This window comes from Epinephelus fuscoguttatus, linkage group LG14 (genome assembly GCF_011397635.1).
Source record: "Epinephelus fuscoguttatus linkage group LG14, E.fuscoguttatus.final_Chr_v1".
Lineage (NCBI taxonomy): Eukaryota > Metazoa > Chordata > Actinopteri > Perciformes > Serranidae > Epinephelus > Epinephelus fuscoguttatus.
The window spans coordinates 23,060,170-23,082,400 of NC_064765.1; the positions used below are offsets into that span (position 1 = coordinate 23,060,170).

The following is a 22,231-nucleotide window of genomic DNA, read 5'->3' on the forward strand; positions in this document are numbered from 1 at the left end:
AATACTTAGGTCTTCTTTACCTTTTTTTATACATGGATATCGTAAAAGTTTAACTAATCCATAGTCGTCAGCTGTTACTAGGACTTGATTGTTAAAGTTGGCATCCACGGAGTTAATGTCATTGATATCTGAGTATTTGGGCCAAATTCCATTGACCTCAAGGCCCAACACACACGTCCATGAAGCCCACTGTACCAGCTTCAGCTCCTCCCTGTTGGTCACCTCCTTCCCACCTCAACAGAAGACAGAGACATTTTATCTCACAAAGAGGCTCCGTGAAAGAAATATCCAAGCAATGTATTTTGTCTTTTTGATTGGCTGTATTTCACAAAATATGTGATTCAAATAGATGTAATGTGTGAACGTGGACTAACTTGGCATCCTGTAGAAGAGCCTCCTGCCACTGCCGTCATTGGTCTGCAGGTACTTGCTGTCCGTTGACCAGTCCATGTGTGTGATGAAGCTGTTGGAGCCAATGCACTCGCCTACTTTCTTGTACCTCTGCACCACGCCATAGATGTCCACTGAATTATCATTGGAGCCAACAGCCAAGTGGGCCCCATCGGGGGAATATTTCAACTCATGGATGGCTTCCTTCCTGTCCTTGATGTGGACCACTTCTGTCATATCTCTGAAGGGAAGCAGAGAAACGCAGCATGAGAGAGGAGCTAAACTAGACACAGAATGATGAAGCTCTTCATCACAATAGCCATTCACAGAGGATCAAAATTTCCCATTAGGCCTTTGAATTGTGTACCCACCTGACTCTAAGAACGGTGAAGGAGCCATCCTTCATTCCCAGCGCCAGGTGAATGCCATCAGTGCTCACGGCTGCACAGCGGATAGGCTCCTCCATGTTACAGCGAGCTATCAGTGCGTGATCTATAAGGCTCCATATCCTTTAGACACAGAAAAGTAGGACAGATGAAGAGGCAGTGATGAGATTACACTGACTCAAACAACCATGGCAATGATGTTTGTGGTGTCTGTCGTGTTGTGTATTTGGTGTGTGACCGCATACTGAGAGTTAACAACTGCTTCATTATTGTAGCAAAAATATTAAAAGTGTTTTAAGATTGTCACACCACGGAAAATGTGTTGTAAACAACCCAGCCAGTTTTGAATTATGAAAATAATCAGCAAGTATTTAAAATTAGGCTTTAAAATCATGAAAAAATCAGCAGTATTTACTGCTCTGAGACACTGGGGCCGTGTCTGCTGAAGGCACTGAACTGAAGAAGGAGCCACTGCGAGACAACAGACCAACGTTAGCAGCCAACCCTAACTAACGTAACTGGGCAGCACACACACCCTGAGCTAAAGAACAAGAGAGACACTGGGCGGCATAGGCCTCTTGTTTGGTAGTTAACAGCAGCTAATGTTAGCACAAAGCACACACCCACAGCAGTGAGCAGTAACTGCCAGCCGGCTGGGCTTGTTGATGGTAGCAAACACACTGCGCATAGACGGGTTAAACGATACTACACTGATGCTATGCGCTCTAACGTCAGTTTCTATATAGTGGGGGAGTTAATGATAAGGATGGCTCCAGTGTGTCATTGAGACATGCTTTTAAGACCCGCCCCAAAACTCCTGAATGCAGAAACGGTGAAAAACAGTTTTAACAGCCTAACTCCACAATTCAGTGCTACACAGATCCCAGTCTTTTCACATGTTTTCAAAAGGTATTTTGAAAAAAGGGATGAAAAAAGGATGAATGACTCGCAACACTGCAGGACTCTTTGCAGAAAAGAATTATTTATTGCACCGTGACGTACGTTTGGAGCTGTATGCTCTTCGTCACATATAATGTGTTTAGAAAGAATTCACTGATTTTGCTTTCCTCAGACTGTAACAAAGAAGTTAAAACAGAAAATGAAATAAATTGGTACAACACACTTGGACTCTCAAGCAAAGTGTAACACCCTTCCAGATGTAAGTAAGTGTTAACAAAAATGTGATTACTGTTTATGACACTTTCAGACATCCTTGTAGTCACTTTTGTCTCCTGCCCAATAATAGCTCTTTTTTTAATATGCTCTGATGTGTACTCTGATCAAACTCTACCATGACTTCATGGCATTCTGTGTGCTGTTTGCTTGTCATCTACTGCAATGGAAAAATGGAAATTCCTCCATCTCATATGCAGTGGATCAGAAATATCTTACATGAAATTGGTGCGAGGTGACCTGAGAAAACAGAGGAAAAGGGCTGCACCAGACGAATAAACGCTCCTACTAGTGGGTGATGTAATGCCAGCTTGTCCGTTTTGACAGTGAACAATGCAGCAGCCAGCTGGTAAAATATGATCTTGAATTACAGTCAAACGGTAAGCCAAGATATGATTTGGAAAACATTTTAGGCAAGAAATAGGCAATATAGTAACAGAATCTTGTTTTATATTTGATCAGCATGGTCTAGTTTTTCAGTTTGATTGGAGTTTGGTCTGCGTTTGAGAGAGAAGGGACTGTCACTCTCTCAATCCGCTTCTATACTTCTTGTGCCCATGGTGGTTGGGACACTAAAATGGGGAAGCACAATTTGAAGTTCAAGCAACAGCCCTAGAGCTGGGGAAAATCCACTGGATGACACAAAACCCAGTGGATTTGAACTTAGAGATAAGCAGGGAGATCTGAGCACTGGTAAGATGGAGGGAAGTTTATCACAATTCATTTAGACATACTAAACAGATTATTATTATTCAAAGCTGGTAATCGACAAAGTAGACAGAAATTTAACAAAATAAGTTATTTGAACATCATCGTAACATGACAGCAGCTTCACCTGACTGAGCGATCATCACTTCCTGTCATGGCCAGAGGCTTGGTGGGGTGGACAGCTAGAGCCCACAGCTCACCCTCACAGTGGCCCTGCATGATGAGGAAGGGCTTGTTGCGGTCGTGGACCACCACCTCGAAGATCTCACTGTCTTGCGTGCCCACCAGGATGTGATCTCCCCGCCAGCACACGCTGCGCACAGACAGCCCTATCAAAAAAACACACACAAACACACTTAAAAATCGGGAAATAAATTGAAAAAGCATGCCAACATGAAAGCAGACAGACATTTGCCGATGCTTATACAGTCATTGTAAGAGACACGACAGGGATTATAAAGACAGGAGGTGCAAATAGCCATCTGCAGGCCACTTAGGATGGAGATTTTAACAGGAAAATACAATGACAGCACATATTGTCAAGCCAATCTGCCACCTGACTCTGGGTTATACAGCGTGAAGAGGATGTAGGAAGCATGTGCTGTATACATATGTGAAGATGACATCTGTATACGGCTTAAAACTCCAACAGAGCTTGGACTTATTAACAACAAGAGGAACAGCAGAACAATATGGGGACTGCTACAAACAGACTGACATGGTTTTTTAACTTGCTCTGCAATCATATTACCCACCTCGGCTATTTTCACCTCTAGCTACTGTTAGGCCCAAGATGACCAATATAAGAGAAACAAGAAAGAAAATGTTAGTAAGGAGAACAGAAATGGCATAAAAGGGAGGTTTTTTTGTAGATTTATACAATTCTTCCGGTGCCTCAGGAGACCACAGTTTGTCCTTCAACCTTTTTGTCCTCAGATTAAAGGAAAAAGGAGGCAGTTTGACATCACCTTTATATCCTTGGTCTGTTTCCCTGAGATCAATGACAGTAATTGGTTTGAAGTTGAGATCCCACAGCCGGACGCAGCCATCTCGGCCCCCGGTGGCAAAGCCCTCTTCGCAGACATTCATGCTGAAAATCCCTGACTGGAGGAAATGACAGGCTGTCAGTGAGGATCTGCACAATAAATGAGCAATGACAGAACCAGCCCCAGCTACAGACCACATAGTGCTGCTGCTCAGCCAGGCATTTGTTTAACAGAGCTTTTACAATTACAAACCTGCTACTGTGGCCTCAAGATAAGACAGAACTATGTAGCAGGAGGTGTCATTTATTTTTTTATTACTGGAAAGCTCTACTGATGACCTCCTGTGGCTAAGAGTCTCTGTACGCACAGGGACGCACCTTGTTAAACCTTCCGTGAGACATTTGGTGGTACAAAAAGCAGCAACGAACATGTACTGTAGTCATTATCCCCTCCCCCATCCACCCATCCCCTCACCCAGCTGTTGATCCCATAGATATCATTTAATCCTGTGGAGCAAAAGGCTGATCCTTTTCTACTGAGCAGAATCAAATGAAGCCAGCATGCATGGCATCGACCCGGGTTAACTTTACTAGATTTACTGTGAGTCTTTTGTATCTGCTGCAGCAGGTTGCAAAATCACCGTGAGCCACAGAGCACATAACACACTGATTTTATAAACTCACCCCGTGAGCTCCTTGCACTGTCCTCATCAGGTTGATCCCTTTCCACACGTAAATGTCGCCATTCAAGGCACCTGAATATGTGATCTCATCCTTGGCGCAGGCAAGGCAGAGGATGGTTTGGAGATCCCCCGTTTTGCCAAAAACACCACGTTTGGGTGTGAGAGCATTACCGCATAAGCTCCAAAACTGCAAACACAAACAGAAAGAGTGAAAGAGTATGGTGGCTAATAATCCCCCCTTGTAATCCTGTCCTGAAAGAGCCAAATGGACAATTATGGAACATTTGGGTACAACAGAGTGAAAACCATTAAGTCACACACCGAGCAATTCCATTAAAACACACAGACACACACACAGACCTTGAAAGAAAGCAAAGTCAAATTCAAATGCTCCCCCCTCCTCTTCATGTGATACTGGGAACTCTTGCTGGGGGTCAGAACCGTAACCACCTGATCAGCATGCACAGACACAGACACACGCACGCATACACGCGGACTCATTATTTATGAACAAGGTCATTGGGATGCACGGGCACGGCCTCGTCTGAGGGCTAAATCCATCAAACGAGGGAGGAGAGAGTGAAAGAGAGACGCTCTGTCTGCATGGAGATGAGATCACAGGGAGGAAGCTCGAGGAGGGCGTCTCGAATGCCGAGACACGGCCGTCGGCGCGTGAAACAGAGACACACTTGTCGCTGGCAAGCAGCAGGAAAAATGACAGAATTACAGCCCTTTTTCTGGTCCACCTGAAGGAGCATTTTCCTGTGCAATACCTGAAATCTACTTCATTGCAAAACATGTTTTAAACTGCATCAACCTTGGATGATTCTGCTAAGAAAAGACAGAAACTGTAGGTGGTGTTGTGCTTTTGACAACAGAAGAACTGAGGCTTGACAGACAGTCACATAATGAACAAATGAGCTCCCTGACAGTGACAGCCTGTCACACCCTCACTAACAACTATCCTCCTGACTGATATGCCGCGTGCTAACAGGGGGGATCGATTATCAGAGAGAGGCATCACAGCCTCAGATACAGCCCCTGCAATCAAACATCTGACGCTTGTACGCACCTCAACAGGACAGGTCTTTACTAATCCTGAGCTCCTAACTGAGCTCTGAGTGAGTATTTTTGCATGTGCGTGATCTTACGTGAGGTGTCGGGGCTGAAGGTTAAGTAGTAAAGATCATAGGTGTGTGAGTAATCTGGGATGGTGTATGCAGGTTGAAGTGTGTTGTGTGAGGGTGAGTTGGGGAGGTTTGTGGCCCAGCCTGTTGCGAAGGCGGTGGGGATGGATGCAGCGTGACTGCACAGCCCTCCCTGCCCGCAACTGATAAGGCAGCAAGACACGGGCGGTGGCTAATCCCTTCACTGCTGAATTACTAAGAGGGGACGAGATGCTGAGGGGGTTTGCGATGAGGCCAGGAGTAGGAGAGAAAGACACAGAGGGAGAGCGCGGTAGAAAGGTAGAAGAGTCCTAGAAAATGAAATGCTTTGTATTGAAATCTGGACAGCATTGCTTTCTCCCAATTACACATTTTATTTCTTAATATCCTCCAGACAACCGCCCTGGTATAGTGGGGCCTCTCCTCTTAACCCAGGCTTAGTGTTATTTCATTAGCTCAGTTAACCTCCACCATCACTCCAAGGAAAACCTTTTAAATGCAGTTAATGTAACTCATCAGCTCCAGCATCACCCCTCACCTCTTTCATCTCACTCAATATCCCCCCTGTCACACTACAGTGACCCTGAATGGTGTCAGAGCGCTAAATGCTTCGCTAACAGAGGTCAACTCTTTGGCAGCTCTCTATAAGGAAAACTAGACGACTGGCTGTTGCCGGAAGCTGATAGCCTCAAAGCTGCTGCCATTCATCCACATGGTGTCAAACTCGAGCTCACCTCTGTGGCAGCTGGTGTGATCCACAAATACACACAAATGTTTGACGACTCACACGGTCTCGAAGCTACCTTAAAGGACCATGTTGAGTGTTAGCAAATTCTACATACAGTTTTAGATGTTCAGATGTAGCCACTGGTGTCCATTAATTTCTGTGTGGTATGAAAAGCTATTGGTAGATTCAATCCATCACAGTGAACATTAGGTCTATGTTCTATTTTTGTCAGATATTATTGTGTTAGGATAATTTAGTTAAAGCACTGTGTGACTGCTTAATGATAATACAACTGATAAATATGGAAAGGACCATAAAAATAAATGTAAAATAAATAAATGCTACCTTTTAAATATCTTGTAAAGTATACAGGATTTATGACCATAGACTGTATAAAATGATAAATGTAGCCACCGTGATATCACCCATTGGTTTGTGGACTCGAGTTTTAAAGCCTCGAGTTTGGCATTTTGGCTGTCACCATCTTGAATTTTAGAGAAGAACTGACCATATTTGTATGAGATGGGGCTGCTGTGGAAGAGTGACGGGGGATCTGACTCATAGACTGTGGTGATGACTCGCAGACAGCCTGTCACTCAAATCGTCCACACCCTTAATTATGCATAACTTTAAAGATCCAGTGTGTAGGATTTAGGGGGATGTATTGGCAGACGTGGAATATAATATAATATGCATGTTCTCTTCAGTGTATAAACATCTGAAAATAGGAATTGTTGTGTTTTCGTTACCTTAGAATAAGCCATTTATTTCTACACAGGGAGCGTCTAAGGAGATCGCCATGTTGCATCTCCATGTTTCAGCAGTGGTCCACAACGGACAAACCAAACACTGGTTCTAGATAGAGCCATTTACGTTTAAGTGTTTTTGCAAGAAACTGCTTTATTCAGTGTTTTTACTAGTTTTAATCACTTGGTCCGTTTGTTTTGAAGCGGAAGACACCGCTGTAGATTATTCGGCCCTCAGTAAAAACCTCCTGAATAATGAACACTGAAGGAATTCTAACTGGGAGACGTTTCAGCTGGTTGCAATCTGCAATCCTCACCACTAGACGCCACTAAATCCCCCTAAATCTTACACACTGCTCCTTTACGTCTTTATAGGTTATATAAAAATTCAGCCCCAGTACAGTTGTCATGAATGTTGAAATTAGCTTAGAGACCAAAAGTGTTTTTTGTACCAGAATGTAAACATGTTTATTTCTGCTGTAAAGTCGTGCATTTTTAAAATGGGCGTCTTTGGGAATTGACTCGTTTTGGAGCCAGTCTCAAGTGGCCATTCAAGGAACTACAGGTTTGTTTTTTTTTTAAGATACATTTTTGGGGGCCCTTTGCCTTTTATTTGATAGGACAGATACAGTGTGAAATAGGCAAAGAGGGGGAGGATGACATGAAGCAAAGAGCCGTGAGATGGAATTAAACCCGTGGCCGCTGCAGCAAGGACACGGCCTTTGTACATGGGGCACCTGCTCTACCAGGTGAGCTAGGGGGCGCCCCAGGAACTACAGTTTTTGGCACTTCTGCACTTATTCCCAGCCTGAGGGATGGAACCAACACAAGAGGTTGCAAGATAAAATGAGGGGTCTCAAGAAAATTAAGAGGATGGGAACCAGATAAACTATACAAAGTTCTGTTTGTTTTTTCATACTTCTCTCAAATGTTTCTCTCTTTTTTAGTTACTGGATGATTTTGCCTCTTTTGGCCTCTAGAAAGAAGTAAAGAAAGCAAAGGGTGATGAGTAGATAATGGTTGGATTTAAGGGGTCACAACCCAGAGAGGTTGGAAGCCACTGGGCGACAACATGCAAAACCAGTGGTACGGTCCTTTAAGCAGCTTTTAATCAGCAACTAGTCAGGTTGCGGGCAGATGATTGGTAGGTGTGGTGTTTCTGTGTGTGTTTGTGTGTGTGCGTGGGCTGAAGAGGGCCACGCTGAGGTCTGAGTTGTCCTGAACGAATCAAAACACAAATGACTGTATAATTAGCTAGGAGGAGCTGCGTGAGGTGGAGAGCATCGCCAGCAGCCTTGGTCCTCGTCACAAGGGGTTGTGTTTTCCTCAGCCTGCTAGTGAGTGGATTACTGGGACTAAATCTCCTGGATGCTCTGAGTGCTATAATCGCTGAGTGAGCACAGGGCCGGGGAGCAGATGTCACATGGTCCGTAGGGTGAAGGCTGGGGAATTATGTGGGACAATTGCTGGATTGCCTTGGCATCAGGAAACCAGGAGGGAGGGAAAGAGAGGTGGAGGAGGAGGAGAAAGACTAGAGGATTCAGCGTGGACTGGGGGGTTGGGTGCAGCAGCCGGAGGGGGTTTCTGTGCCACGGCGGTTCAGAGGGGAATTACTATGAGAGGAGGCAGGGCAAGCTGGATTGAAAGGAGGGAGTCATCAGTGACATGTAACACCACCGGGAAGTACGTACAGTAGGCTAAACCTCCCGACTGCACCAAGTGCTGCAATGTTTAGCCTTGCAGGGCCAGTAGTCACATTTCCTTCACAAGCATGATTCACTGTCTTCCCAGTGTTTTGGAAGTAAGCTTCCTCTGTGGCTCTGGACTCCTTGTTATTTCCTAATGGCCATGCCTCTCAAGGAACACTACTACACATCCCAAGGGAATACTTGGCGAAGATACCCTGCATGAACTCATTGAATATTTATGAACGCCACTCTTCTGTGAAAAAGAAGTGATAGAGATAGGCCCGAAAAGGGAAGCGAGCACAGCTGCAGTTTGTACAGTTAGAGTGTTTTTAAAAGCTGAATGAGGAGAGCTGGGACGGGGAGCTTAGTAGCAGAGTCATGGTTCCTCATAAAAAGAGAACATTTTTCCTCCCTGCAGTGCAGATTACTACAAATTTGAGGGAAGAGACTGTGAGTCACTGCCTGTCCTACTTATGTTAAGTGCCTAATAACCATGGACTCTGGAATAAAGTGAATTTGCATACATCTATTTTAAGACTTTGATATGGCCGTGGCAATAAAGCAGAGCAGGCTGGGAAGAAGGGGGCATGGAGCCACCGGATTCTTCAGACTTCCTAAAAAGTCATAATCTGTTTTCAAATATTATGCAAATGAGGCACGAGAACTGCAGCTCTCAAGAGCCGGCTGTAATCTGCAGGGTGTAAAATGACCAGGAAGTAGCTGTACCTTGATATGTTTGACACCACAGCTTACAAGCTTGCTCGGCTGGTACAAATCCCACGATATGTCAAATATCTGTGGGAAGAAAACAGACTGTTACACAAACACAACAACATCATAATGCATTATGATTATGCAGCATCCTTCGTGTATCTCTTTGATGTTGTAGTTATTTCTATTCAAATGTAATCAGAAGTCTGGACTTCTATTGATCTTTCTTTCAAAAGGCTTTGATTAGAAAAAGGAAAAAACATAAAAACAACAGTGTGTGTGTGTGTGTGTGTGTGTGTGTGTGTGTGTGGGCTGAATTAGAAAACAACAGCTGCCTGTATTTCATCTTTTTAAAATTCCTTTTCATTAGCCGTGCGCCCTCTCATATGGGCCCTGGAACTCTCACAATCAATCAGGCCTAACTTGTTTATGTCCCCTTTGGGCAGGCGCTCCATCCTGTGTTTATAGCTAATTGAGGTGGTCGATACTGAGCTTGTGACGGAGTCAGGGGAGGAAGAAAGTGTTTACCCTGTCTGTATGACCAGGAGCGGCTGCCAAAACCTTCCCTCTCCTCCAGTCCCACACACAGATTGTGTTTTTAGAGTCCAATCCCACGGACACCAGACACTGCAAAGACAGCAAAGAAAAAGACATCACAGATTGAACAGACTCTGCTCTAATGCACTAATCACTGCAAAACAAACTTAGCTACCTCCACTGTAGCATGACAGGCCACAATGAAAGGGCTAATAACGGCTACAGAGCAGAACAGAACAGTTGTCCAGCCCCTGGCACTTCCAGTGAGCACATTTGAGTGCTTTTGCTGGAGGAGTCTCCTATAGCTGACTGAGTGAGTAGGCAGCAGCAGCAGCAGCAGCAGCAGCAGCAGTGGAGCAGAAGAGAAGAGAGCAGCTCTTATGGAAACCCTTCTTCACTTTGCAGCTTGCTTTACATGATAAAGGATGTCCTCTTTGATCCACTGCTGAATCTGTGTTCGCCTATTGAGAGAAGTCTCTGCTGAGGCATTTTCACTGTTTTAACTAAGGGAAGTGTGTATTTCAATGATGAGCAAAGAGGTCCTGCGTGACGAAATCAAGTGAAACCATGTTGATGAGGGGGCTGAAAAGTACATCAATATTCTGAAAACTCAAGTAATGTTTTTAGCAATGCTAGCGTGTGGCTCGAGGGATGTCGGCCTGTCGATTGGTCCACTACTTTGGTTCTGACTAAAATATCTCAACAGCTTTTGGAGGGATTGCCTTGCAGTTTTGTACAAACATTCATAGTTCCTAGGTGATGAATCCTACTGACTTCGGTGATGCCCTGACTTTTTCTCTGGCACCACCATGAAGTTGACATGTTTGTTTTTGCTAAATATCTCAACAACTGTTAAAAAGATTGCCATGAAATTTGGTGCACACATACATATTTCTCTCAGGACAATTTGTAATAACAGTGGTGTAGTCTTAACTTTTCTTCTAGCACCATCATCAGTTCGAAAATTTACCCAATCAACCGGTCTCACTCTCAGTTTGTCATTTACCGACACATGATCAGTGGCCCTTAGCTTCAGATACTGATGCACCAAGGTACAGTTTTGCGGCAGAATGAGATGCATTTTTTTTACACTCTGAGCAACTGTCATAGTATAAAGATAAAGTCCACATAGGGAAGTTGGGTTTCACAAACTGCACACTTTCAACCAGGAGACCGATGCTCATGTCTTGTGTGAAACCAAAAGCCAATCAAATAATTTTAATAACAACATAGTGTGCTAGTATGTGTAGCATAATACACAAGTGGCGCAGTCATGTGTCATTGCATTATGATAGTAACAAACGTAGGCTAACTTATTTTAAGCCAAACCATTATGTATTTTTTAAACCTAAGCACGTGCTTTTGTTTCCTGAACCTAAGAAAGTAAACCCTAAAACAAAGTTCTTTTACCTATGTTCTGAATTTATTCTGAAAAGAGAGTGTAAGCATTAATGAAGGAATCATTAGATTTCCTGTGAAAACTTAAGTTTATTTGAAGAGACATCCATGTAATGAGAATAAATGGATTGGTGCAGGAATAAGTCCTGAAACCTAGAAATGAGTTAGCAATGTAGTACTCCAAGCTCCCTCATTTTGAAGTCAATAGGTTTTTTGGATGGGTTTTTGTGTAGATGCCTGAAATAAGGTCTAAGCTTAAGAGACATTCACGTTTTGTTCTATAACATAAAATTTGTCCCACTTGAGAATTTTGAAGCTTTTATGTGTCTTAAAAAAGGCAGTTCCTAACAAGTGGCTAAATAAGATAACAGAACATCATCAGCCGAACACGGCTTTTCAGCCTCATTTTGGTGGTGAGGTCATGCGACTGTGGTAAGTTTGTTTATAGCCTTACGCTAGCTTTTTACTTCTGCTGATTGCATTTAAACTTCAAAAATCATGAAAGTAGTGTTCACTTGCTGAACAAAACGTGTAAGTATCACAATCTTTTGCTTGCCACAGAGCTTCATTTGTGCAATAATCCAAAATCTAATGGAAAAATCCCATTGGATTTTTGTCGGGGATACCAGGGCGATGCTAACTTCCATGTCAGCCTACAAAAAAATGTCATTACTGCAGCACTCCAATGACACCCCATTCCTGAGCTTCCAAAACTGAGGGGTACCTAAAATGTCATAGTTTGATGTGTGGGGCCACTGACCAAGCGTCAAAATTTCACGAGTTGGGAGTGAAAATGCGTTGGCCCAATATTTTTGTTTATGAACGAATACCTGCAAAAACTAATCACATTCAATCAGCCTCAGTTGCCCTTTGTGTTGAGTGCTAATTAGCTGATGTTAGCATGCTAACACGCTAAACTAAAATAGTGAAAATGGTAAACATTATACCTGCTAAACATCAGCATGTTAGCAAGGTGACATTAGCATTCAGCTTAACTGACTCTTCGTCTTGCTAATATACTTTTCTAAATGTATATATCCCATTTAGAAAAGTTGGCTTTAATTAAATATGACGGCACAAATACAACAATGAAAGGGCACTTTTTACTGTTAATTTTTGAGAGTTAATAAAAGAGAAATATTGTGTACATTCACATGTACTGCTACGTTTTTAATCAAGACATAAGCAACCATTTGTAACCTAGACTTTAGCATAATGTAGACAAATGGCAAGAATACTCAGAACAACATAAATAAAGTATACAAAGTCTAGAAAGGTCATGAATGACACTCTTCTTACTAGTCATCACAACTGCAGCTCATATTGAAATACCTAGAAGAGATGTCTCAAACGTCAGTGTATATTTTGATATTGCAGTAATGGATGGACGGAGCACTGACACAAGGCATTCCTCTGGATTGTCCTGAGTTCAGCTCCGACTTCCTCTTATCCAGGAAGAGGGGAGATGGAGAGTAAATAAAGCCGCTAAACTGAGAAGCGATGGAGCCTCCTCTGGCTTTAAACACTGTCACATCCCATCTAAATCCCCAGCTCTCTACCCGAGCAGGAAAATAGCACGGGGTCATCTCCCTGTCTCTTACTGCAAAATACAGGAGGTATAACTCTGCTCTGAGAGCTCCTACGGGAGGAAGAGAGACTTGCAAAGATAAAAACCTAAAGATGCTTTTGCACAGTATTGATTTTTATCGTCAAAATCATCATAGGGTGGAGGCTGTTGTGTGTAAATATTAAGTGGTGGCAAGTCTGCAGGGAGTTGGCTCAGAAGATGACATGAAAAGGTTCAATAGCAAGTTAGAAATAATGTGCATATGCTGCACAGTCCCACTGAATGGATGCTATTTTTTCCATGAGTATATAAAGGCTTCTCGTGTGCAATGGCTTTTCTCACCTTAACACAACCAGGTCCTGTCACACTCTGATAGAAAGTACCAATCACTGCAGCTGACTGTTTTCCTGTAAAATCTACCAAGTAGAGCATGTCTGGGTGCAGCTGTCCAGCCAATACTGCTGAAGTAATCACAGATGTGTCATTCAGAAACTCAGCCCAGCAGGCGGGCTACAAAAGCCAGCCTGCAGCTCTTGAGTGGAGTTTTGATTGCTGCTGCTGCGCCTCTCAAACTGAACACTTCTGTTGACACTTTCAGCCTTTCTGTCTGTGCTCTTTTCTACAAAGCAGAAAGCAGTGCCTTGTGGAAGAAACAATAATAAAAATAACAGGCTGCAGTTCAAACAGTGCTTGCAATTTCCCAGGATATATTTTGTTGGATTCTCATCATTTAAAGCTATAGTGCGTAACTTCTACAGGTCCGTAAATGTCCGTTTCACCCAAGCCACTACGAGAGGAGATGACACAATGCTGATTAAGCCGATCGGCTCCTCTAATATCTCGCGGCATTTTTCAATATATATCATTTTTAGTATGCGTGTCGACCGGGGAGGGGGAGGGGGAGGAAGAGCGGAGAGTGTCATAGCAAGAGGTAGAGTGCAGGTAAAAAGAGAAAGCAACATGGCGGAGAAGCGGCCGAGACACGGTTCAGAAGTGAGTGTTACTCTGTGTACGGTGTGTGGCGAGTGTTACTCTGTGTACATGGTGTGGCGACTGGTGAGTGTTACTCTGTGTATATGGAAGTGCTGCCGGCTTATTAGTTGTAATAACGCATTATCCGCTGGGAGGCAACAGAAGTTACGCACTATAGCTTTAAACATTGGCTCTATTATGTCATACCTGTCCCTCGAGGTCGAAGGCCAGGCAGGCGATGCCGTGTGTGTGCACATCCTTGAGGATGGACACAGTCTGCACGGTGTAGGAGTCCCATACACAGATGTAAGGCTCCTTGCCCACCTGTCCTGTGGCCACCAACACACGCTCCGGATGCAGAGCTAAACTGTACAGAGAGAGAGAGAAGGGAGAGAAAACATCTGGTTAGCATTTGCATTTGCATTTGCATTTGCGTGCTTGTGTGTGTGTTTGTGTGTGCCAGGAGCAGACGAGGGATTCACCCTCCCAGTGGAAACCACTGGGATGAGATGAGCACATTAAGTCTGTGATGGGTCTGAAGCAGAGGGGCAGCTTGATGAGGTGACATGGTCCAATTAACTCAGTCATGCTCAAATACACAGCCTGGCTTCATGCATGCCTACAGGGTGTTCGCAGAGTCCAAAAAGCACTATTGGTGAATCTGTGAATTTCATTTTTCTCCTCTTTTGTTAAATTTTCACTGTCCTTTGAACTACTCTCTGCCCATTTCACCTTTTCCAATACATCTGGGGTTTCCTCGCATCACCAGGCATATGTTTGTAACACTGTTGCGTAATCTCTCCTCCTCCCCTCCTTCCCTCCTCTCCCCTCCTCTACACTCATACCTCCCCCACCCACAAGCATTCCCACTCTACAGCTGAGCAACAGCCTGCTGTATAAAGCTGTCACTTGCTCCCCCTGCTCCGCCCAGCCTTTCAGCGGCCGCCAGTCACGTTCCAGGCAGGCCTGAGTGATTCACTGGACAATTCTTCCTCTTGCCTTGTCCTGGCCTATATATTTCATGCTGCGACGGAGCTCCCTCCATTACAATCAGGCTGCCTGTTTTGCCAACTGCTCTCCAGAATTTCTAATCCTGGCGTGTATTCAGACAGCAGGCTGGATGAGGCTTCACAGGCCGGGCAGCCTCAACCTGCTGAGTCCGAGCAGCTCATGACAAACGTCACCTTCTTCCACTTTTACTTTCTCACACCTCAATACACCTCTCTTTTTCCGTCCTCTTAAGTTGAATCTTTCTGTCTGAATCTGTCTGAATCGTGACACCTCATCTGCATTCGAAACACGCCGTCACTACGGACTTGACAAAGCTTTGGCAGTGTAACATCTCTCAAAGCTGAGGTGGGTGAGATGTGACAGGCCGGATCTTTGTCCTCCCTCTTCGTTCTCTCTCATCACCTCCGCTTCCCCACCTTCCCTGTTGAACCTCTCTCCAACCTGGCACAATTTTTGCATCTTACTTTTTATGAATTATATAATCAGAGCAAAGAGGCTATAAATAGCGTTCAGAGGAAGAGAGGAAAAAATGATTGGAACACTTTGAGATGCAGACAGACACAGCTGAGAAAACCGCTTTGGCACAAGCAGGTAGCGCGCAGCAAATCTGTCTGGTACAACATGAAATATGAATGCTGAAGAATTAAATGTGTCCAACAGCTAAGGAGTCAATCTCAGGTCAAAGGTAATCACAGGAAACACCGACACTCAGTTCCTATGTCTCATATCCTACCAGCTTTGTGCTATGTCCATGTTACTGCTTGGGAAATCCAGCGCAGTCTTTAAGCCAGCTACAACAAGATTGCTGTTTCATTTACATTTCTGTCAGCTGAAGAGCTTGCTAAATGCCATCACTAATGACTTAGCCTGCAGTGCTTCACCGCAGTTCTCTTGTTTGATATAGGCTACGGCTGTTTGATGCGGCTGTCTTCCATCTGCCAAGTCCTGTCGTACAAAACTAGCTAAATGCTGCAGCAATTAAACCTGTTTTCATGTAGATACAAGGCAAATAAACAGCCCAAGGATTTGATTTGTTTTCACGGTGAAGAAGCAAAGATGCCGCACGTGGAGAGTCAAAGGTCATCTGAGTCACGTGGAGGAGCACAATCATACCTTCACCCACTCCAGCATGAATGTTTTCACTTCTTCAACAATCTATTCTCTATCTATCAAATTTGGGCAGGAATAATGATAGACCCTCATGATGTGGTGATCTCCTGAGACAACCGTGATTTACGTTCCCCTGCAGTAGTTTCCTTTGTCTGATTTTTGCCTACAGTGGATTAACAAAGAAGCAGAGGATTATCACCATTCTCCAGGTCTATACAGTACGGGATATTTCCCAGGATTGCACAGAGACTTTTTAATCCAGCTGCACATCAAACTCCAACACCTGCCCGTACATCGCACGCTCAAAGCTACACATGTAAAACCTGGAATGAAAGTAAATGGCAAAGAAGAAGAGGGAGAAATGGGACTGACATGGATGAAAACCTGGATTGGCTGGATTTCGGTTGAACATGAAAATTCCTCCCACAGAGTATAGGCTGGGTTTCAAATGTTTTAGTCCATAAACATGACAGAAAATTGGTACATACTGCCTATCAACATTAGTACTTAAGCACTTAATCAGTTAATTGACTGGACAATCAACAGAAAATTCATTGATTTAGCAATCAAGTCATTTATTGGGGGGAAAAAAATCCAAATTTCTCTGGTTTATGCTTCTCAGTTGTGAGGATTTGCGGCTTTTCTCTGTTTTACGTCACTGTGTATTATATCATTGGGTTTTGGTTGGACAAAACATTCAATTTGAGGATGTCACCTAAGGCTCTGGGAACTTGTATAGCTGTTTCCACTATTTTCTGACTTTATTGACAACGATTAATCAATCTATTGAAAAACATAATCGTCAGATTTATTGAAAATGAAAGTAATCATTAGTTGTAGCCCTAATAAATATAATATTATCCTGATACCTGACTAGATATCATTAGGATTTTTTTAAAATGTGTTAAGCTCATTTGCATGGCTGCAACGACAAATGACCAATCAACAGTGAATGAACACTAATTGCTTCAGCTCTGCTTATTTGACCTTATGACTGTTTTCAAGTAAAATGATCATAAATAATTCACCCTTATGTCCATGTGAGAGGTTTGTGCCTAAGACAGCGCAAGATATAAACAGTAATAGTGGCTTCCTTGGCTGAGCCATAATGTTAGCTAGCTCAGTGGTGCTAGATGAGCTAGCAGTAGATGGGTGTGGCGGGTGTAGTTCGGTAGAAAAAAATAACAGTTCATGTGTGAAACTGCTCACAACAAAGTCTGTGGATTATCTTGAGTAACCAGGTCATGATTTCTGTAAAGAGACATTGCTGTTGAGTTTTTCAAATGTAATTTTTGGAGCTTTGTGCACCACAAGCTGAGCACCATTTAGTTCCATTACATTCAAGAGAAGGCAGACACCTCTACAGCTGATATCTCCAACACTTGCTCACACCAAAACAATCTAGATCAATAAACAGCACTACAGGTAAGAGGAAAAACTGACTTTTTATTTAGGGTGCAGTGTGTCTTTAAAGTATGGCATCATTGACATCTGAGCTGTTTCCAAGTGAGGATAAAGTGAGTACAATATCAGAGCATGTGTAGCTGCTTCCACCTCATCTGTGTGAAACATTCATAAAATCACCACTTAAATGAGACTTGTTTAATCCCAGTGACAACAATGCTGAATCATGCCACTGTGCTAAGTAACTGTACTAAACTCTCGGGGATCCTAATTGGGAAAGACAGATCTGCTCTTTAGAGGCCAGGCAGCTACTCACAGTGATGATGGGACCTAAAACTTCAGCATCTCTCTGACACTCTGCACAGAGTACCTGGAAATACGTGCAAAAGGTAAGAAGCAAAAGGAAGCAGACAGTATCGTCACCCACAGTAAAGGTTATTGGTATAATGTGCTTTTTCTACGATCATCTCACTACATCGTCTTTTATTTGACCTTTTTTTCTTGCAGTTATGGTGATTCAAATTTATAAGTATGTTTTGAAACAGTCATAAATTATTGAATAAGGTGGTGACTGTTGGCAGAAATGGACACGCATATATAGCACAAACCATGACTGTCAATGAATCCACATTACAAACAAAGGAAAAAGGGATGTGTGAATCACATCTAATGGCTCTCATGGCCGTTGTCAACAGTAATTGTCTGAAAGCACATACCCACACATTCACCTTATACACCAAAGCATTTGTTTCACATGCACAGATTTAATTCATGCAATAGTAATGTCATTAGAAACTCATACATAATATATTGTACGGGTGTACAAAAACACTGATGACTTGAGTATTGTATCAATCCTCAAAAATTATTTTTAGTTAATAGTTTACATGCAAAGATTTGTGGCAGTGGCTCATTTTGTGCTGTGTTTAAACCTGCAACTCCTCGGTAGCAGAGTTGTAATGTGTCTTTAGTCATTTGACTCTTATGTCAGTGACTGTGATAAATACAAATGCAGAGAGTTCACTGTTCTGATTGCATAAAAATACAAACTTTTTTAACTCACATTTTATGCATGTTGTCATGTGTTCTTTATACAACAGTTTTCCCAAAATTGGATGATTAAAAATCACAATATATTGCAATATTTTGAGTCATAGCCCTTGTATTGTTATACCTATCATATCGCCACATTCTTGCCAAAACACAGCCCTGCTATATTGCATGTATGTCACACATATTATAACAACTTTATAGAACATGGTTGCCAGTTTTTGCACTTTCGACTTTAGCTCACACATTAATATGCAGAGTGAGTTCACATTAGCTCATACAGTTCACAGAGTAGAGGTGCAAGACTCTTCTCTGCAAACCTGACGCATTTTATTGCTCGCACCTTCCTGCTAATTCTAACGAGCAAGAAATTACTTATGAGGAGCTTCATGAAAATTCTCTGGCAATATAAATGGAAATGTATTCACTTCATCTCTCCAGGCTCACTGAAACAGGACCAGTCTCAGTCTGGCATCTATAATCCATAACTCTGGCTGAGGTCCATCATAATGTTAACAAGATATTGTAACATGAGTCGGCCTTTTATTTCTGTGTCCATAACACCCTCTCATTAACTCTCACGCTCAATCATAACAAAGAACATTAATAAGCCAAGGTTTTGTATAACAGCAGAAAATAAAGCTAGGGTTGGCTATCTTTTGACATTTTTAGATGCTGATGTCAACAAAATGCCTGATTTTTGGTGCAGAAAGTGACATTATTTATACAATACGTGTAAAATATATTCAAATTCCTTTCCCTCCACCCTTTCTTCCTGGACTGGATTGGGTGTGCTGTTTTGCAGCAGTCATGGGGACTCAACAGGATCACACACTCAAATCATTCTTTGCTATTCTGCATATGGATATTCTGCATATTTTTTAGTGTGCATGACATGTCTGTGTTTTGAATGTATTCATGTGCATTGTTCAGGTGAGCGTGTACATGTTCTGCATGTCAGCATGATTTTAAAAAGGAGAGATTAAGCCTTGTGGTACTGACTCCTGCAGGCTTTTTTTTGCAGTAGTCTCAGGTTCTTTGAAATTAAGACTGGAATACTGAGCTGCAACAGTGAGGAACAGCTACATTAAGACGTGAGGAAAGGATAGCAAATAACAGTTATACTGCTCATTTTACTGCTCGAGGGAAATTGTGTTTAAACTACAGCACATTAACATCCTCAGTATTTTATGTTATTGCCCAATAACCTGTGAATTTAATTTAAGAGCCAGACCAACGAAAGACAGCCAGACAATCTTGTACCCTTGTTGCACTGTCATGGACAGCTGAGCCTTCCATTCATGTGAAAACCTGCTTATTAGCTCCCCCGCATCAGACCAGCTAAAAGAGGCTGCAGGGCAAGATAAAACCAGGAGGGGGAAACAAGGCCACCAATTAATTCATGAAGTAAAACACCAATTTATACGTATCTCACAAACAACCAAAATAGACTGAGAAAAAGGAAAACAAGAGAGAATGAAAGAAAGAAAGATTGTGCTATCTGAGGGGGCTGTATCTATTCCACATGAGTTAGTGCAACGTGAGAGCAGTCCAACAGTTATTCAGCACTGAATCTGCTGTGGATTGCTCCTGGTTGTGCCAGTCTACGTCAAAGGATGTGTTCATGAGAGCTTCACAAGCACTCCTCTGAGATCTGCATTTACATGGCTATTAACTGGTCTATGTCAACAATAACAGACAGCTCAAGAGATCTGTGTAGCTCGTACTGTAAATGTGTTCACATCACCAAGCTTTTTATCTATTTTAAACAACCTGGCCGCAGAAAAGGCAACAAAAGACCAGATGACACCATGAGAAGCCTGATCGGACTGAATCCTTACAAATATGCTTGCAGTAGAAAGAGCAGATGGCCAGTTTGATGGTTTACCAATGCATTACTTTTGCATATTCATCAGTCTTGCAAATGTAGTCAGTGACTTCTCCAGCTAAGCGCTTGAACTCAGGCACTTCACCCACAGGGCAACGGAGGGTTAGTATCCCTATTGTACCATTAATAATGGAGCAGGAGTCCAGCTGACTACCGACACAGTATATAATGTTAGTCATCTCCAGGCCAACCCACACACACATGTCAACACGAGCGCTGGAGCATTGGACACATGTTGTTGTTGTGTGGCATGCTGAGAAAACAGTTGGAAAGGCAGGATCACTAACGTGTGTGATGTAACGCGGGTTTCTTTGCTGTGTTTTATCTGAGCGGGGGGGGGGGGGGGTTTGAGGTTTGTTTGAGTTACCACAACCCACAGAAAGCTTTCCAATCCAAGGATGCTTTCAAGGACAGCTATATTCAAGTGCACCAGTATTACTGCTCCTCACAACACTGGGAGGAGACACATTTGAAATGGTGTGTTTGAGGGTCCTCCACCAGACAATTTGAGCGTCAAACACTTAATTTCCTGCATTCTGGTGAATTCTTACGCACCAATTTGTGCTTCTTCTACATCCATTTATGGTGTGAAAGTCCTCAACTACTTCATGATTTTAAGGTGGGGTGACAAATGCACATGTTCTAAATATTGAGGGGGACATGTCCTCTGCGCCACCCCCAAATCTACAGCTATGGCTCCCTGTGCGCTGGAGTGACAAGACATGCAGGAAAAGCTATTGAAAAATGTAGAAAAACATGTCTGCCGTCAGATAGTGATGTAAGCTATCAATCTGAGAACTTTATTAGGAAAAAATGCTTATAATTAATTGTTAACTCAATCTACAGAATATTAAGTCAATTATTTGTCATTTTTCAAATGCAAAATATTTCCTACAAACACATCCTCTGAAGAGTGGATTTGCTGCTTTTCTCAAAGTGATGCTTCTATAAATTAAATATATTTGATTGAAAACTGAATCCACTTGAGATCAGGGAAATTTGTAAGTGGCATTTTCCCCTATTTAGCTTTGATGATTAACTCTAATGTAATAATCTTGCAGCCCTGCAGCCACAAGAGGAGTGGCAGCAGTGTAGTAGTGAGAGAGACCACCCTTCAATCTGGAGGGCTGGTAAAAAGCATCTGCCCTGCTGGAGTGACACTGAAGCCCCTGACAGACTCCTGGGATGCTGTTGAGTAGATGTGTGTCGCTTTGAGCTCACTATGGAGCTCAAAAAAATATATGTATATCATATTTCATGACACAAGGTGACACCAGCACTCACAGTGACAGCACTACAGTATCAGCTCATTTTCTGGTGTGTGGGTCAGGTGCTGTCCGAGGTGCTGAAACCAACTGAGTATCATTACCTGATTATGTCATCGTTGTGCCCCAGGTAAAATTTCTGCTTGTGCTCCCGGGTGTTGTACACAACTCCGACGCCGGCGACAAAATAGACTATCTCCTTGGCGGCGGTGTAGTACAGGTTGTTGCGGCACTGATGTCCCCGGTATCCGTACACCCACTCCAGTCTCAGGTGGCAGTTGGGAGCAGTTCTGTCAGCCATGTCCGCACTTCCGTGTGTGTCTCTCTGTCGCTGTCACGTAGGTTTTCTGAGATAGTGTCATTCACCAAAAAGGATTTATTTTAAGCCCGTGTGTCCCATTAGTTCCGTTGGATTTCCACCGGTCCAGAGAGAGCGTTGAAATTAGGCATTTCTGAGGGTCATGTGAATTTATAGCCTCGCGGTCCGATAAGACGAAAGAACCTCCGTCTCTCTGTTACAGAAACAGGTCTCTAAGCTGTTGTACTCATTGTGAGAAGCTACTCGTAATTCTTCAGCCGAGGCTTGCGGTCTTCTTCGACACAGGTCAAAGCTCCTGTCAAATCCTACAAAGATGGAGCTGCACTGTTATTCCGTAAGCACCGCCC

At 43.1% G+C, this 22,231-nt stretch overlaps 1 protein-coding gene across 2 annotated transcripts in view; it reads right to left on the reverse strand.

The window, feature by feature from the left end:
- eml5 (EMAP like 5) overlaps positions 1-22,194 on the reverse strand; it is a 56,166-nt gene extending 33,972 nt beyond the window's left edge. Inside the window, exons 1-11 of one of the 2 annotated variants that reach the window (XM_049595569.1) lie at positions 21,670-22,194; positions 14,045-14,204; positions 9,892-9,990; positions 9,379-9,447; positions 4,327-4,512; positions 3,626-3,761; positions 3,413-3,436; positions 2,785-2,986; positions 762-899; positions 375-631; positions 21-233 (exon numbers count right to left, since the gene is read on the reverse strand). In XM_049595569.1, the coding sequence (XP_049451526.1) occupies positions 21-233; positions 375-631; positions 762-899; positions 2,785-2,986; positions 3,413-3,436; positions 3,626-3,761; positions 4,327-4,512; positions 9,379-9,447; positions 9,892-9,990; positions 14,045-14,204; positions 21,670-21,866 (1,681 nt within the window). In that variant the 5' untranslated portion in view covers positions 21,867-22,194. The remainder of the gene's footprint in view (positions 1-20; positions 234-374; positions 632-761; positions 900-2,784; positions 2,987-3,412; positions 3,437-3,625; positions 3,762-4,326; positions 4,513-9,378; positions 9,448-9,891; positions 9,991-14,044; positions 14,205-21,669) is intronic. The other variant, XM_049595570.1, reaches the window with a different exon arrangement.
- Between the last annotated feature and the right edge of the window lie 37 nt (positions 22,195-22,231).